Below are 19,351 nucleotides of genomic sequence, written 5' to 3'. Positions count from 1 at the left end.
CCTAAAGTTTTATTCGACCTTTGACACACATACTGATGACCTAACTGAAGCAGTTGTCTGTAGTTTAGAAGACCTAGTTAGGTAGTGGACAAAAAACCAGGCAATTGGGATCTACCAACCCATAGTGGAGTCTTCTTATAACTCAACTAACAGATCCACTGGTAAATCTCCTTTTGAAATTGTTCACACGCTTACCCCTCACTATCCCATATATCTTATTCACTTACCCCTTGATTCTTGCCCATTTGAACTTGCTAAATTACTTTTCATTAAACTCATTGGATGCTGCCTACTTTTCTTCACATTTTTCCTCCCTCAATTCTTCAGCTCAATTCTAACTCTTTTTTTTCTATCTTGCATCTGATTGTCAATGACCTATTTGAAGAAAGTAAGAACAACCTTGACTCCAGATTGTCCCTTGATATAAATATAATTATTTTCTTAAAGCAAAAGATCTACCAAATTAAGTCAGAATATTCCATGCAAAACAACACAAATGGGCAAGTCGTATCAGTACCAAAAAAAACAACTGGGGAAGTCATATCTGGAGTTAAAAAAAGCAACTAAAAACTAGTATCACTATAAGATGAATCTAGAAGAAAAGTTAACACAATATGTTTAAGAAGAGCAGATCTGGAAACTGAATGACAAGTTTAAACCAGTTAATTCTAAAACCAACGACCATTCACATAGTATTAAGTATGCACCAAACTTTAAGTGAAGGTTAATATTTCCAAAGACAAGTTCAGTCGATTGCATTACTATTTCAAAGCTTCTGCTCAAGCTTGTACACTTCTCAACTTGCCTTTTTACTCTTAGCCTCCTCATTGTATGGCATTAAGCTGTCAACTAGATAGTCCATGAACCTTACCTTTGCAAAGCTTCTTTTTCATAGTAAGAAGTCACTATTACAAATTGTCAGATGTAGTGATAAAAGATACACTATTTAAATTGGAAGCCTAGGAAAAATGATAAGAATCAACCATGATTAACAAAGATAGCATTAAAAACATAGAGTTTTGAAATCTAGTTAATCAGCTTTGACCAACTAGCCCACCCTCATCCCTATTTTTAAGCAAAAATATTCTAAAACTAACCTTACTAGCCTCAAAGAGAGAAAAAAAAATGAAGGGAAATAATGAAAATTAATCTTCCAATCACAGTCTGTTACAGTAAAAGTGGTCCAATAATATCTACAAAACTGATTTAGTTATAAAGGTGGTCATATAACTAGAATACACATTGACATGAATTCAGACAAAGGGAAGGATCATATCAAACTGTATGTTATACTTTAATATGTTTACATCCTTTGTTATGACTACAACATGAAATAACAAAAGACAGCCCTATATTTATCACAATAATTATTTAAAACTGAAGCACATGATATAAATTTGAGAAAAACAGAAAAATGAAAAAGAGGATATATCCCACAACTTGCAGCCACAAAAAAGACTAATAAATAAATCAACAATATTAGACACTGAAAAGAGATCATGTCTAGATAAATGGAAACAACATTATTATGGTACAGGAATTACCCTTTTGATGCTTTAAGCTTGCAAGTAAAGAAACCAGCTGCTTCTTAATGACAGAATATACAGGTGCAGGACAGGATACATAGCTATGAAACAACTGCTGGCACTTGATCTTCTGCCATGAAAGACAACCAGACAATACTTTGCCTTCTATTTCCTCCAAAGCTTTTGCTGCCTCCAAATGTAGTCTTCCATCAAATGTGATCAATGCTTTCATGAAAGAGTCCTTTGGTTCAGGAGGAAAGACCTGGGCTTGGCAACAATTGCCATGGGGTTTTGTCTTAGACATGAAAGGAGAGATTTCTCTAAGAAGAGCTTCTTCACAAGCACCACATGAAGGATTCTTTACTGCATCTCCTCTCACCAGAAAAAAATCGAAGATTCTCCTATTAGTAGCAGTCCTCAACTCATCTAAAATTTCAGCTTCAGAAAGTTCTTTATCAAGCCCACTTATCACAACAGAATCCATGTACTTTGCACTGCCCTCACACCGAAGATACCTTCCTCCAATCAGCAGGTTAGAGAAATCATTGACCATGAAATCAACATCATGTCTATCACATTTCACGATTCCAAACCCTTTACTTTGTCTACGAGGCCAATAAACTTTTGCTTTAACAGCAGGAAACGGAAACATTTTGTGATTGCCTCCAAAGGTTGTGCGAGAAGGAATTACCTTCAGCAAGGAGCCTCTGAATTCAACTTTATTTAAGTCAGTAGCCTTTTTAGCAGAATCTGGAGTAAGAAATGTTATCCTGCCCCATCTTTCCTCACTATCTTGTCCAGTGCCTGTGAACTTGTGGAAAGAACAAATACTGCCAGAGGCATGCTCTTCAAGATACATCAAAAGCTCCTTATCATCAGTCGTGTTTGCATCTGAACAAAATACATCAACAGATAAACATCTCTTTTCAAGCTCCAGATGTTTGATTTCAGCACCAGCTCCAAAGAGTGCCAGAGGAGGCGCTACACCATGTCTTTCATGATATAGGCATTTCTCTATGCATTCATTCTGCAACCATTTTCGTTCATATTCTAACACATCATTTACAAGACTACCAACCTTTTCCATATCCTTTGAAGAGGCAAATAACAGAATCTCATTCTGATCAACCTTGACTTCAATACCAATACGGACATCCATACAGGACGTCCGAATTTGTGATATAAGATGAATCAAGTTATTGTTGGCCTTTCCACAAAATTTTTTCAGGAGAGTGCTGCCAAAACCAGTCATCTTCCTCGTTTGCAGCTTCCGGCTCTCCATCTTAGAAACATCAAACAAAGGAGGGAAGATGGTAGGCAAAGAGTCGATATCAAAGGCAGTTACACAAACCAAATACTGATTAGATATTGACAGAATTTCACCAAAAACTACCCAGCTAGGCTTCTCACCAAATATTAGTAATGAACATGCAGGATGTAACTGAACATATTGTCCAGTTAATGCCACTTCATAACCAAGTTGATCATACCCAGAATACATGGCTACATTTTCTGAAAGGGAGGACAGTATAACCTTTTTTAAATACCTATCTTGAATGGTAGGGTTGTGAGGATTCCAACGCCAGTAAGTAGGAATAATGATTCTAAGTTCATTTTTAAGGCACCTGTCCAATTCATGCACAGTGTCTTGGCATCTTCGCATGGATTTGGCATTGATGCTGTTCTCCCAACACCATTTATTTCTTTTCTCTGCAGGTAGACACTCCCATTCCTTGTAAACAGAGAGCAGAGTGAAGAGGTCACCATCACGATGGCAAAATTGCACCTTGAGGCGATCAGATTTTAGCTTGTCTTCATCATTACCAACTCTACAAAAGATGCTACTGGCATTCGCCATAACAGCAGCAAGAACAAGACCCTCTCTACCCAAGCGATGATGAAAACAATTGAGAATTAGTTTGCCGAGCCGAGGCTCAATACCCAACTTAACTAAGCATCGGCCTTCCTCAGTCAAATCATAAAAATCATTTGTTAATGTAACAGCACCTAACTGAAGAAGATTCCTGATGGCCATGTCAATAGCTTGACCACTAGGTGCATCAACAAAATCAAAATGTTCTAAATTCTTGATTCCTAAAGCAAGAATCCTTAGAACCGCAACCCCAAGATGGACTCTACGAATCTCAGGTTCCTGATGAGGAGGCATCAACTCAAAATCATCCTTTGAATAGAGTCTGTAACACCTTCCTGGTTCTGTTCTCCCAGCCCTGCCAGCCCGTTGATTTGCAGAACTCTGGCTGATGCTGCAAACTCTAAGGACATTCATGCCAGTGCCAGGCTCAAACCTACTCTCTTTAACCATGCCAGAATCAATAACATACTTGACCCCTGGAATTGTCAATGATGTCTCAGCCAGATTTGTGGAAAATATAACTTTTCTTTTCCCAGGGTAGCTCTGGAAAACACGGAACTGCTCCTCATAGGAAAGTTTTCCATGTAAAGCTAATGCAACTGCAGAAGGAGCCTGAAACTTCTCACATGCCCATTCCACCTCCATCTGAGAGGTCAAAAAGGCAAGAATTGTCCCCTCTTTCTCTGTTTTATGGATCTCGTTTGCCATCCTCATAACATCTAAAACATAGGAAGCAATAGTGGCAGAACCAGAAGTTCCTTCAGAAGCACAAGGGGCATATCTGACATCAACTGGGAAGTTTCTCCCCACCACATGGAAGGTTCCACAACCGAAAAAGTACTTTGAAAGCTGGTCTGCATCCGCTGTCGCAGACATTATGATAACCCTCATATCAAGTTTCTGAGAAAGTAAAGCTTTAATCAAAGCCAAAAGAAGATCAGTATTCAAACTTCTCTCATGAGCCTCATCAACAATGATACATGAGATCCCAGACAGGTTCTTATCATTCATGTAGTGTTGCAATAAACAGTGATCTGTCATATATGTTACCTTGGAAAGAAACTGCCGAGCAGAAGAATATGTTGGATAACAGATTATTGAATTATCTTCATAACACCCACTACTTTCCTCCCTAACCCTTTGTGCCAGTGAGACGGCCGCAATCTTGCGGGGCTGGGTACATATAATGGAATCATTAGCAGCTATACCTGAGTCAACTAGAAATTGAACCAACTGTGTACTCTTTCCTGAACCAGTCTCTCCAATCAATACCATAATCTGTCAAATGGTAGTCAGAAGAAACAAAAAGAGCAAAGTTAAACAGAAAAGCAACTCAGACATCTACTAACAATGAAAAGTTCAAATTGACCTTAATAATAATAATGAAAAGTCCAAATTGAACTTAATGCTAATAATGAAACATTCAAAATTGAACTTAAATAAAGAAAATAATAAATAAATAAAATTTTCCAGATATAACAGAAATTGCAACATGATTATAAATGAAAGAAGCATCATACAAAAGCTATCCTTCCTAGAGCATGCTTCACTATCTTTTCAGATAAGAAGTGACACTAGAGGACATAAGAATGCAAGTAGTCAGAGGTAGGAGAGGCATAGATGGATGAAAAATATCAGCCATGCAAGGATCCTCAAACTCTTACAAATTAGGAAGCAAAAGAACTGTGACTCATTCATCTAGCATACATCACAGCTTAAATAAGAAACAACAATTCATTGCATTGAATTATTAAATACAAAGAAAGATGAGAACCCTTCCAAAATGAATAAAAGCTGATAATAAAACCAAAAAAACATGAATGCACCAATCATCAAAAAAAAGAAACAAGTTTTACTGCAGAAGAAATGACCAAAGCAATGTGCAAGCCCAGTAATCACTATACACACTTATGGTAGTGCAAATTCCCCCACAAAAGAAAGTATTTGCTTTGCTCCTCATTTGGCTAAAAGATTTGCAATTTCATTAGCTAAATGCAGTACCCAAGAAAATGAGCATCTCAACTCTCAGGTTATATCTAAAATTTGGCAGAGTTACCCATCAACCTTCCACAAACCTTTTTCCCTTTTAGATGTGCCCATGAAATGATCACAACTGAATCACCAACATATTGGTTAGATAAACACTTGGCCATTGCCTAGTGCAAACCCTCCATAAGAGCTAGTAGTTCTCCCTGAATGGAAAAACTCTCTATGACAGGTTTAGAATAAGTTCTCAATATTATATCAAAATGATTTCCAAGAACACCTTCTATCCCAAGTTGGGTTACCTAAAGGACATTCATCAAAAAAATTTTACTGAACCCACTAGAGACAGAATGCAAACAGAAAGTGTCTACCTAACTAAACTTCTTGAACATCAAACATGGTTTTGATCTAGCAATATTAGATTCAAAGGAGTTCCCACAAAGGTATTGCTAAAAAACATCCACACACAAGACAGCAGAGGAGAAAAACCAAAACTGTATAGGGTCGCTAATAACCTCCCTTTTAAACTAAAAGCTCTAGGCATTTCTCTCTTTCCACATGAATCAAATAAAAAATAGACTAGGTAAATGCCAAATAATCCTGCCTCTAAGATGCCTCTGAAACCCCTAAAGGAAATTATCAACATTTCTTCCACACTTCTGGGAAGGAACCAAATCAATCCTAACAAGATTGAACAGCCTATACCAAAGTCCCCAAGCTACTGAACAATGCATAACAAGATGACCCAATTGCCACCCTGATCTCCAAACATAAAATTTGAGCTGAAGTCTTAGTAAGACCTTCTCCCTAGTAGAATTTCATTAACATTGATCCTCTTGTTAGCTACTTACCAAAAGCTTTGATCTTAAGAACTTTAGAATCCCAAGTGAATTTAGCAAGACCAAAGGTGATAAGATTGTCAGAAACTGAAAAGACTGACAAAAAAGCTAATTATGAAAACCTAAAGAGGTTAGCACACATCTGGGAAGAGGAGACCATTAATTCATATGGATTAAAGAGAACAATGAGCTCCTAAATTTCCTAATTAAAAGTATCACAAGGAGAAAGATGAAAAGACTAGGATGAAATGGTTGTGGAGGTTTCCTAGGGAGAGTACAACTCTGTCGCATGAGGTCATTCTTAGCATCTACAGGACACACTCAAATGGTTGGGATGCCAACACTTTAGTAAGATGGTCACATTGTTGTCCTTGGAAGGCCATTGCACAAGTCTTTCAGGATTTTTCCAAATATACTCGGTTTGTCGTAGGAAATGGGGAAAGAATTCGCTTTTGGGAAAATTTGTGGTGGGGGGACCAGATCTTCAAAGACCAATATCCAAGACTATTTAGAGTAGTAATGGATAAAAATATTCCTGTATCTTCAATTCTCAGTTCAACTCGCCCTTTCTCATGGAACTTTAATTTCCGTCGTAATCTAATCGATTATGAGATAGAAGATCTAGAACACCTCATGCGCTCTCTTGATTGTATGAATTTATCCACTTCCGTTTCAGATGCGAGATCTTGGTCCTTATTGTCTTCAGGATTGTTTACAGTCAAGTCTTTCTTTACAACCTTGTCCCAAATGCCTGATTCATCTCCATTTTTCCCCACTAAGTTTGTATGGAAATCTCAAGTCCCTTTCAAAGTTAAGGCCTTTGTCTGGCTTGTGGCACACAAGAAGGTAAATACCAATGACTTGCTACAATTGAGGAGACCCCACAAAGCTCTTAGCCCTGACATTTGTAAGTTGTGTATGGAGCACGGAGAATCAGCAGATCATCTCTTCCTTCATTGTTCTGTGACGTTGGGGTTGTGGCACAGACTATTTCAGCTAGCCAAGATGGATTGGGTTCCTCCGAAAAACATTTCAGACATGATGTTCATCAATTATAAAGGTTTTGGCAAGTCCAAGAGAGGGTTAGTTTTGTGGCAAAACGCGTGCATAGCTTTAATTTGGGTTGTGTGGCGGGAAAGAAATGTTAGGATATTTGAGGACAAAGCTAGAAATTCAGAGAATCTTTGGGACTCCATTCATTTCCTTGCTTCTTTTTGGGTTTTTTGTTCCACGGGTTTTAAGGGCATCCCCTTTAACGTATTACAACTAGATTGGCTAGCAGTGTGTAGTTCCAATGGGACGGTGTAGTGTCTTGTTATTTTTTTTGTGTTGTTTAGTTTTACCATTGGCGGGAGGATTCCTCATCCTCCTATTGTACTTCTTTTTCTATCAATATATTCATGTGTGGTTTCCTATATATATAAAAAAAAAAAAAAAGACTAGGATGAAATAAGAGAGCATCTCGTCCTTGTTGCCCTAAAGAGATCTAGAAATTGATGACTAAGGTGGTGTTTGTTTTTTTACTTAATTCTAAATAGAACCTTAATGTTTAATAATGTTAAATATTAGATTGTTTGTTTTTGAAGTATTTTATTTTTATTAAGCATTAAAAAGTAAAGAAAAAACAATATGTTATTTTTTCTATTTAGAAAAAGTTACATATTTTAGCTTTTTCTATTTAGTAAAAAGTTTATAATAAGTTATGAAAAAGTAAAAAAACAAACAACCTAAATTCTGAAAATAAATTGTTTTAATCAAAAAGCCAAAAAAACAAGCACCACCTAAGAAGTTGAATCACCTACCAAGTATCCTCTTGGAAAATGAGTTTTTTTTTTTTTTTTTTATAAGTAAATAAAGGGTTTGCATTAGAAGTGCCAAAAGACAGCGAAAAAAGTACACACGAAATATACGAACAACACCCAAAAAAACCTAGGCAGTGAGGAGACAAAAAAAGCCATCCCCTTACTTGACAAACAACCAATCTATGAAATCAATCAAGGACAAACTGTGATCTTCTATATACACCCTAACCCAACTCACAAAACTACACAAAAAAAAAATATTTAACTGCTTGGTCGGACCGCTCAACATCATTGAAAGCTTTTCCATTCATTTCCTTCCATAAAGCCCAAATTAAACACAAAGGGGCAATCATCCATGCCTTCTCCCTTTTTTTACCCACGAAATAGTCGTGTCATCCTAGAAGATTCCTTCAAACTGAGGATTGCAAAACCCACTACACACCAAAAAAGGAAAAAATCAAAATCCACAACATTCTAGCCTTGCCACAAAACAGGAGTAGGTGATCGGTAGTTTTCTCCTTTTTTTTGCACAAGTAGCACCTATTCAGGATATTCCAACCCCTCCTTTTCAGCTAGTTTAAAGTCAAAGTTCTGCTCCAAGACGCCTCCCAAGCAAAAAAACTCATTGTCACAGGAGCTCAGGACTTCCAAATGATACTTCATTGGAAAGGTTCTCTAAAAGCCCTCGTGTAGAAGCAATAAAGGGACTTAACTAAGAATTTTCCGTTCTTACTATCTCTCCGGTTCATAACGTCCTCCACTTCTTTTCTCACAATCAAGGGTTGTAATTTGCTAAACAAAGCCTCCACTTCCCTCAACTCCCAATCGTAAAGATGTCTTGAAAAACGAGGACTCCAACTACCCAAATACCCACTCTCTTCCCAAGTTTGATACCTAACCATCTTTATTAACTGCCAAACGAAATAAGTTAGGGAAAACTTCTTTCAAGGTTAACTCATCACACCACAAATCTTTCCAAAACTTAACCCTTCTCTCATTCCCTACCATGAAGGGTACATCTTAATTCCTCCCGTTCATTTTTGATGGCTTTCCACACCCCTACACCATAACCTTCTCTTACTCCTCTCGAACACCAGCCCCCATCCTCTACTCCATACTTCCCAATGATAACTTGTTTCTAAAGGGGCTCTCCTTCTATTGCAAATCTCCAAATCCACTTTCCGAGCAAGGCTTTGTTTAGGGCCACAAAACTACAGATTCCTAGGCCACCCTCCTTCTTATCCACACAAACTAAATTCCAATTCACCAAATGGGGTTTTTTTCAAGGGCACCACCTCCCCATAAAAAATCCTTGTCTAACACACACCTTTCTAGGAATAACGAGAAGGGACATAAAATAGATCTAAAGACTTGACAAGGTGTTTTTGATTAAGGTAAGCCTCCCACCCTTAGAGAGATATTGTCTCTTCCACATTGTTAATCTTTTTCTGAATCTCTTTTCCATTGCATCCCACACTTTAGGAGATTTAAAAGTGGCATCCAAGGGAAGACCTAAGTAAGGCGTGGGAAACTTCCCTACTCTACACCCCATCATTGAAACAACATCCTCCAAAGTCTCTACCCCCGCCCCCTACAGGAATAATCTCACTTTTATCCATATTCACTTTCAACCCAAAAAGAGGTTCAAACCACATAAAGACGCAACTCAAATATCTCAATTGATCGCTATTGGCCTCACAAAATATCAAAGTATCATCAGCAAACAAAATATGCAACACTTCCCTCCCTTCTAGACAGTAACCGGCTAAGAGCCTCCATGACCAAAATGAACAGGTAGGGGGATAACAGGTCACCTTGTCTAACCCCTAGAGCTATGGAAAAAGTCCAACATAGTTCCATTAATGAGAACTGAAAAGCTAGTTGTGGAAATGCATCAATTAATCTAACTTATCCACATTTGCCCAAATCCCATTTTAGACATAACTGACAGTAAAAAATCCCAGTTGAGATGATCATAAGCCTTCTCAATGTCCATTTTTAGAAGGAGACCAGGAATATTGCTCTTTAGTCTAGAATCTATGGCCTCACTAACAATAAGCACAACATCCAAAATTTGTCTACCTTTAATAAAGGCATAACATGATTAACAAAAACCACCTTTGACCTTCCCCACTACTGTCTTCAACTTGTTTGCCAAAACTTTGGCAAGCAGTTTGTACAATCCCCCTGCCAAGCTGATTGGAAAAAGAGTTTTATACCAGAATACTTATAAAAGCAAATAAAATAAGAAAAATCAAATGCCTTTTCTATAGCCTTCCAAGGGCAGCAATAAAACCATCTACAACATCATGAATGTCCATGTCATTGAAGTGTGATCTATAGATATTCAAGATGAACCTATATCATAAAGCATCACTCTCCCTAGAGACTCCACAACCACTTTACTAAGAGAGTTCTATTCCTCGAGAAGATCCTACCTACCCAAACTTCCTTTCCCTTTATGTTGGCACACTAAGGTCTTATGCAATGAAGTGGTCTCTCTTCCCTTTCCTAACTCCTCACCAAAGAAAATCCCTCTTATGAACTTTTAGTGTTATAACTTTTACTGAAGAGTGAAGACACTATTTGTGATGTAGGACAACCTTAGGATGGTTGTCTATGATTAAACAAAGTAGGCAAGAGCTTCTATGCTTTTAGGATTTAAGGAGGATAATGGTAAAACTCCATCATTGAGACAGAATTTATAACTTGTTATCCTCTTACCTATCTGGCCTTACCTCGATTAGAAAAATGATTCATTCAACTCCACATTAGAGTCCAACTACATTAAATTATCATAATCCATTTTGTATAATTGAAAGAGAAGAGGTTGGCTCTTTCCTTCTCTCATAGTACAATCTTCTTCAAATTCGAACCCTTTTTTCCTCAACCCCCATTCTTGTTCTCCATTATAGCTTGTGGTTTAAGTAGGATGTCGTTGAGAGCGAAGGAGGGAGGTTTGTTGTAGGACTTCTTTATGGGCAAGAGTAGGACTAGAGTGTCTCATTTATAATTTTTGAATATGACACCATCACTTTCTTTAGAGCTTCTATGACAAGCCTATAAAACCTCAAACTGATCTTGCTAATTTTTGGGCACACCTCAAGGCTTAAAATCAACTTAGAAAAGAATACTCTCTATGGCATCAACATGAGTCAGAACGAAATCTCTAGTTTGGCTTCGATGCTAGATTGTAAAATCTCAAACTAACCTCTAACTTATTTGAGCTTCTATGACAAGCCTATAAAACCTCAAACTGATCTTGCTAATTTTTGGGCACACCTCAAGGCTTAAAATCAACTTAGAAAAGAATACTCTCTATGGCATCAACATGAGTCAGAACGAAATCTCTAGTTTGGCTTCGATGCTAGATTGTAAAATCTCAAACTAACCTCTAACTTATTTGAGCCTTCTATTGGGGGAAACCCAAAGGCAAGAACGTTTTGGGACCCAATGATTGACACAATTTCGAGGAGATTGGTTGAGTGGAAAAAGTGTTTATGTCTTTAAGCAAAAGAATAACTCTAATCCAATCTTGCTTGTCCTACATTCCTAGTTGTTTATTATCCCTTTTCAAGCTTTCAACATCAATGGCATCAAGAATTAAAAAATTGCAAAGAGATTTTCTTTAGTCAAGGATTAGGGAGGGTAAAAGAGATCATCTTAATAGTTGGGATCTAGTGTGTAAGCCTATGGTGTATAAAGGTTTTAGGTAAAGGAAGGTTTCTCTGAGGAATCACGCTCCTTTAGGGAAATGGAGATAAGAGATTTCCTAGGGAAAGTTTTGCCATTTGGCATTATACCTTATTTTGAGCATTTATGGAACACTTCAACATTCTAGTGAAATGGTCACACTAATTCCCTTGAAAGGCCATTATGTAAGTTTTGTAGGATTTTTCTACACACTCACTTTGTGAAAGCCGACAGGTGAGAAAATAAGAACTCATTTGCAGAAATATTTGCAATAGGAGGTGTTGGTGTCTCTAAAAATCTATTTCTATTATTTTGTGATTTATATTCGGGGCAAGAATAAATGGGAGGTTGTTTAAGTTAGAAAAGTGTGCTAACCAGGCAAAAAGGTTCATTTTGTGCTCAGACTATGATATGGAGGATAAAAGGTTTACTATTATCTTCCCTAAAGGCAAAGGCTTGTTGGGAGGGTAGTCCACTCTAGCAAGTAAGCTCCATCTATTGTGGGTGGCTCCTTTAGTTCAGTCAGAGGGCCAAAGGCGGTCTTTAACAAGCAAACCTCTTTGGAAAGGAGTAAAGTGGTTTGCTATTACAAAGGGTCTTTTGCTGAGGCGATTTTGAAACCTTAAAAGGTCTCAATAGAAGAGGTGTAGGTTCAGTTAAAGGCACAGAGGGTGCAAGAAAGGGTGACTTGTTTAGAGTATTGTTCAGTGGGAAAGTGAGGGAAGGTTTCTAACTTAGACCCGTGGCTTCCTTAACTAAAGAAGTGGATTGAATGAAGTTGGGTTACTAAGAAAAGTGTGAGAGAGTCTCTATTGGGGGGCCTTCTGTGTTTCTTTGAATTCAAAGAGTAATTTGATTTGGCTTCGGTTGTTGACAAGGGACCAAAAAGGTCCTAGAATAAGCTTCTGGAATTGGCTAGGTGAAGCTCAGAGGTTAGCTGTTTGAAGAGTGAAAATCTAGTGGGGGAGGTGTGGGTGAGAGTTGGGTAGAACTACGTACACTCTTTTTAAAGTTAGCAAATTTGATTTACAATTCACTACACAGATGATTTTATGCCTACGAAGTTTTCTGTTAGTGGTTCCCACATATATCATGCTTATCTTATGGATTATTGATTTCTTTATATTCTCATATTCTTGAATTCATCTATAATTGAGATTAATAAATTTCAAAATTAAAGAATTGGAAAATTGGATTTGGACCATAAAAATTGGACTACCCATTCACTTACCCTTTAGGTAGTTTCGTAAATCAAGAACATGCTTTAGAAAATAAAAAGCTTGAAATACAAAAACTTCCTTTAAGAAGAAACTTGCAATAAAAGGGAAAAGAAAAAGAAAAACTTTACAAATTCAAAACAAGACTCAAATAACCAACTAATTACAAATTATGACTTTGAAAAACCTAAATCATAAAAATATTCCTTCTTTTCCTCTCTTTCCTTTCTTAGGTAGACCTCAAAGGACTCATTCTCATAAATCCTGCAAAAGGGCACAATAGATTCTATAGACTTTACCATTATAAACTTTAGACCATCAATACAATTACATAATACGCTAGAAACCTCAATGGACTAAGAAGGAACATAAGAAAATGGTAGGATTAGAATGAAAAGAAAATGTAGGTACAAGGTTTTGGAAGTAAAATTGAAAAAGTCTTAACTTTAAATCAAAAGCTCCATTAGATGGCGAACTACAAGAAGGATGGTTTTAGAAGGCCATGCTTAGATTACTTGGTTATTGGCTTTTGGCTTCAATTCCTTCATTCCCATCAAGAAGAACTCATCCATGTTGTGTCATAATTCCTATAACTAGTCACCCTCCAAACCTTGACTTTCAAGCCCTCAACAAACTAGTGAGGGAAAAGGCAAAACAAAAGTAGAACCTTGTGGCCTATGAATCTTCAAACAAATACTAAGGCTCTTTTGAGATTCAGACAACAAATCACAATAAGCATCATCCCAAAAATTGCTTTTGGAAGCCTCCAAAGAAGCACTTCTTTCATAAGCCTTTTCTACAACTATGCGAGTTCACTTGGATAGTAACCATCCATCTTACTTTATGTTAAAAAACTGTAAATCTCCAGGCTCCATCTAAAACATCAACTACACTTAGAAATTATCATCCATTGGATACCTTATCCCTGATCTCTAACAAATATCTGAATTTTATTGCACTAGTCAACCTCAAGAATCCTCCCTTAGTTTTCTCCAAATCAAAGACCACCAATCCTTAGACCAATAATGGAAAGTAAGGCCTGGCAACTCAATTGAAACTCTCTTGAAAGAACTATTAGCCATAACACACCTTGAAAATCTTATTCTCCATTATACAAAGACGTTGCCAAAACCACTACATCCTTCTACAACCATTAAATGGACTTGTACAATCCTTCTTCTAAATCATGAAAATGGAAAAAAGAAAAAAAAATGGTCAAAAAGGTCAAATAATACCACAAAAAGAAGCATTATAAAAACAAAAGGTCCTATGCAGCATAAGCTTTACTATCTATTTTCTTTTTTTGATAAACCAAGAGACGAAATCATATTAGAACACGCCAAAAAAGGGGGCGCTCCCTAAGTACACCGGCGGCTTTACTATCTATTTTCAAGACGCAACAATCAAGGACATAACAATACTACTTTCCATGGAGGTAGAACAAGATGAACAAATGAAAAAAAAAATGATAGGTAAATAAAGGGATTGCATTAGAAGCGCCTAGTGAAAATAGTACACAAGAAATATACAAACAACGTCCAAAAAAACCAAAATAGTAAGTAGACCAAAAAAAGGTCTTCCTCTTACTTGACAAACAACCAATCTATAAAATCAATTATAGATAAAGTATGATCCTCTATATACACCCTACCCCAATTCACAAAAGTATACAAGAAAGGAGATTTAATTGTTTGGTTGGACCACTCGACATCATTGAAAGCTCTTCCATTACTTTCCTTCCATAAAGTCTACATTAAACATAAGGGGGAAACCCTCCATGCCTTCTCCCTTTTTTATCCACAAAAGAACCATGTCATCTTAACAAATTCCTTCTAACTAAAGAATGCATAACCCACTGCACATCGAAAAGGGAGAAAATCAAATTTCACAACATCCTAACCTTGTCACAAAACAGGAGTAGGTGATCAGTAATTTCCTCTTCTTCTTTGCACAAGTAGCACCTATTTAGGATATTCCAACCCCTCTTTTTCAGCTGGTCGATAGTCAAAAATTCAGCTCTAAGATGCCTCTCAAGCAAAAAAACTCACCCTTACTAGAGCCCCAGACATCCAAACTCCATGGGAAAGGGTCTCTAGAAGTCCTCGTATAGAAACGATAAAGGGACCTAACTAAAAATTTGTCATTCTTACTGTCTCTTCAACTCATAATATCTTCCACTTCTCCTCACAACCAAGGGTTGTAGTTTTCGAAACAAAGACTCCCCTTCTCCCATCTTCCAATCATTAAGATGTCTTGAAAAGTGAGGACTCCAGCTACTCAAATCCCGGCCCTCCTCCCATACTTTTGACACCCAACCATCTTTATTAATTGCCAAACGAAATAAGTTAGGAAAAGCTTCTTTCAAGGTTAGGTCCTCACACCACAAGTCTTTCCAAAATTTAACCCTTCTCTCATTCCCTACCATAAAGCGGGATCTACATCTTATGTCCTCTTATTCATTTTTTATAGCTTTCCACACCCCCACATCATAAGCTTCTCTTACTCCTCTTGAACACCACCCCCCATCCTCTATTTCGAACTTCCCGATGATTATTTGTTTCCAAATGGGTTCCCTTTCTTCTACAAGTCTCCAACTCCACTTCCAGAGCAAGGCTTTGTTTAGGGCCACAAGATTGTGAATTCCTAGGCCTCATTTTACATTAATAATATCAATCCCTTAAAAGGCTTCATTTTATTGATATGGATACAAATATAGACATAGTCTCATAGAAGCCCCTTTCTTTAAACTTGAAATGGTTGTCACCAAGAGTTGTCAACAATACCTACTGATTAGATAATTGGAATCCTTGGTTATTGAAGATACGTAATCTAAAAAGTTCATCATGATACAGTTACATGGTTTTAAAAGGCGCTCTTAAAGCACACTAGGGCCCAAGGCACAACCACTCCCTAGGTTTTCTTTTATAGATAAAGAAAAAAAATATATTAAAAAGAAGCGCTAATCAACCACCACCTAGTTATATTGCCTTGCTTGCCAAGACATGCGCCTTGTTGAAGAGGCACGCCTCGTTTACTTTATTTTTCCTTTTTAAGCACTTTTTTTTTTTTTGATAGGATTTCCTTTTTAAGCACTTTTACTCTTGAAATTTCTAATTGTATATTGAAATTCATTTAATTTTATTACTTTTGTGTTTAATGCTTCTTTTAAATGTTTGGAATCTTAAATTTTTCTTACTCATTAGATTAGATCACATTATATAAAATTGATATGCATCAGTTTCACTTGACTCAAATGCATGCCTAGTGTTGCGGCTTGTGCCTCAGCCATAAGAGACTTTTGCACCTTTTTTTTTTAGGTAAATTTTTGTCCCCATTGGGACTTGAACCTAGAACCTCCCACAAACCCTCCCCATTGACCTAACGCTACTACCCTCATTGATCAAAGCATCATTACCGCGAAGCCCATCCCCCAAAACCAATAAATAAGCAATTACCCTATTTTAATTTCAACAAACCCAAGTACATACTTTTATTTCTAGTATCGGTTAATCAAAATAATCTAATGCTAAGCTTAATAGGTCATCTTACCTTGCATACCAACTGACAAAAATTTACTATCTAATAGTTTTTCTAAAAATTATTTCTGAACATGACCTTGATCACCAATTTGCTAGTTCCTATGATTGAAGAGAAAAGCATATATAATTTTTCATAAAAATAAATAATTAATAAAATAAAATAAAATACCTGTTTTTTTTTTTTTTAGGTAATAAAATAAAATACCTGTTGGGTGTGAATTTGATGAAGAATCTCCCGCCGGAAGGCATACAGTGGCAAACCATCCTTAAGCCTGCGACATTCTCTTCTAATCAAGTGATAAATTCTACTCCAATCAAAATCACCATTAAACCTAAACACCTCAATCTCCTCGTCATAGCATTGCTGAGAATGCTTCCCTTCAAGATAATTGAGTATGCAACTCATAGAAGATTTGAATTCCTTCAACCTCTTTGAAATCAAATCCCTATCACAAAGCAACCCTTTCTTCTCACTGGTAAGCTTTTCATGAGCAGCGATTTTATTAGGCTTCCTAAGCAGGCCCTGAACTTTTGCAATCTCATCAGAGAGATGCTGCAGCTCGTTCTGCCACTTCTTGACTTCTTCGCCTTCAAGAATTGCCCTAATATGATTCCCGAATGTGGTTTGGAGCCGACTCCGAAGCTCGTCTTCATCAGATGGCATAATAATGTTCCGTATCAACTTCGGAGTGAAAAGATGTTTGCCTTCCAGACGTAATTCCCACAAATATACCATTGTTTCAAGCGTATCCACCCATTGACGGAAAAACAAGGTTGCTGCAATAGGACCTGATGATAGAACGGTAACCTTCTCAGGCATCAATTTACATGTGGCGAGTAATTCATCTACGTCGATCTTCTTAAAACCCCCAAGCCCAGGCCGAAGCTCGATGATGAAGTTCGGAGGACTTGGATGGAACGGAGGCGCAACTTCTGGACGCAGATTCTGCCTACAATTCGATGGGAACTCATCACCTCTTTCTTCGAACTGCGGCCGTACCGACCGTATATTCCCCGGGGAGAAGGCTCTCCGTGGGTTCGCCGGCGGTCCATGGCGCCGATAAGTAGCCGGACCAACTCCCCTCCTCATGGCATAGAGAGGAACGCAGATAAGAAAAACCCTAGAAATGACCCGAGAGAGGATCAAAGAAGTTACAGAGCGAGCAGAACGGAGTTGGATGATGACGAAGTTAAAGACTTGAAGATTAAAGGCTTCGCTTCGTGCTTGTGACTCGGTTTTATGTGCACCCGCGCATTTAAACTAAGTGTCGGACAAGTTTCCAAAACTCACCCTGAAAGGCTCTGGATTAATAAGGAAGGTTAAAAGGTACGGAAGGTTAAAACTTGAAGGTCAGGTCGGTGCGGTTGCTTTAGCCTCTAGCTTTACGCCCCTACTCGTACGATTAACGACTATGGAGTCTAGGGCTCTAGGGCTAAGAAATCGGTCCAAGCTCGTTCCAAAAGTCGATCCAGTTACTGCGCTGGGTCTCACCCGAATTACATTACTCATAAATTTACAGTATCGCACTGTATCTCAAAAGATTGCATACTCTGATCATATATCTCGATTGATAAAATGGAAATTAAAAGACCTAATTTTAATTTTCAAATAAATCCAATTAAATTTTATTGCTTTAATAATAAGGCAGAGCAGGCAGTCTAGCCTTAAGTTTATCTTTTTTTTTTTTGAATAGCTTGGAAGCCAAGCCACTTTAGTCACAGTGATGCTTGACTCTGTTTTTCTCCTCCTGAAAGGAGTGGCCCCCGATTCCTCGTTCAGGACAGAAAAAGAACAAATCGTTCACCATGCTGGTTTTACTCTTTTCTTTTTGGGTTAAATAAGAGGGCACATGATATGGTATAGTGACATGGCCTTTTTGTGTCCTTCACACCTCATTCTATATAAAAGTAAAATAATTGTGGGACTAGACTATATGGGTATCATCAGCCATGAGTCATCACCCACATATATAATATAGTAATTAAACTTATTCGGTTCACTAAATATGTTTATAAAAGTAGTGTACATAAATTTACCTTAAAGATGTTAAGTCCAACTTTAAGTTTGCACATGAAGGGATGCAAATCTCCTTCTCAATCTAGAAAAGACAAAGATGAACACCGAGTATTTATAGAATACTAGTAGTTAATAAACTCAAATAAAATAAATAAAAATTACAATTATAAGATTAATACGATTACAACTACAAAAATAATCCAATTAAGAAAAATTAAAACTCTACTATGGGGGCTTAAATGCCGGTAAAAGTTTTTAAAACATTGTTGTTTAATTTAAAAAACTTTTGGTTCCCTATGAACTTTATGTAAATTATATTAGCATTTTTCAAATTTTTTTAATACAGTCAAATCGTAAACTTTAAACTGCATAGTTTAATGTACTAACGATTTGATATTTTGATTTATATTTATAAAATAAAAATATATTTATAAAGTGAAAATCAATTCATATTCTAAACAAGTATCAAAATTATTTTAATATTTCAATAATCCAGTAGTGACTAAAGACAGAAGAGAGATTTTGATTTTGATTAGATTACCTAGAAAACCAAATTAATAAAGTATAGAATTTCCCATGATTTCGATTTAGCGGCCCAAATCGAATCTTTAATTTCCCCTTAAATTAGTTACGTAATTTCAGAAAGTAAAATTTTGGAAATTTTATGTGATATAGAATAGCAGCTTAAAGATAACTCTGCTTTTATATACTATTAAGTGACCGTTATGATCTCCATGATTTTGGCATCAATCTTTGTGTCCACGTGGCAGAAATGCAGAATGTCGTTGGCATAGGTTGGGCCTATCGTACACAGAAATGAAGCCTCTCTGGAGAAGAAAGAATCTGGAAGAGTCACGAG

General features: G+C 37.0%; 1 protein-coding gene across 1 annotated transcript in view; it reads right to left on the bottom strand.

The window, feature by feature from the left end:
* The window catches only part of LOC100254070 (ATP-dependent RNA helicase DEAH11, chloroplastic), a 29,694-nt gene extending 11,779 nt beyond the window's left edge, over positions 1 to 17,915 (bottom strand). The window contains exons 1-2 of the mRNA XM_019221140.2: positions 16,681 to 17,915; positions 1,545 to 4,677 (exon numbers count right to left, since the gene is read on the bottom strand). Coding sequence (XP_019076685.2) covers positions 1,545 to 4,677; positions 16,681 to 17,565 — 4,018 coding nt within the window. The 5' untranslated portion in view covers positions 17,566 to 17,915. The remainder of the gene's footprint in view (positions 1 to 1,544; positions 4,678 to 16,680) is intronic.
* Positions 17,916 to 19,351: the final 1,436 nt, after the last annotated feature.

The sequence above is a fragment of the Vitis vinifera genome, chromosome 7 (assembly GCF_030704535.1).
Source record: "Vitis vinifera cultivar Pinot Noir 40024 chromosome 7, ASM3070453v1".
NCBI lineage: Eukaryota > Viridiplantae > Streptophyta > Magnoliopsida > Vitales > Vitaceae > Vitis > Vitis vinifera.
The sequence above is the reverse complement of the archived record's forward strand: the minus strand, read 5'-3'. Positions and strand labels throughout refer to the sequence as shown.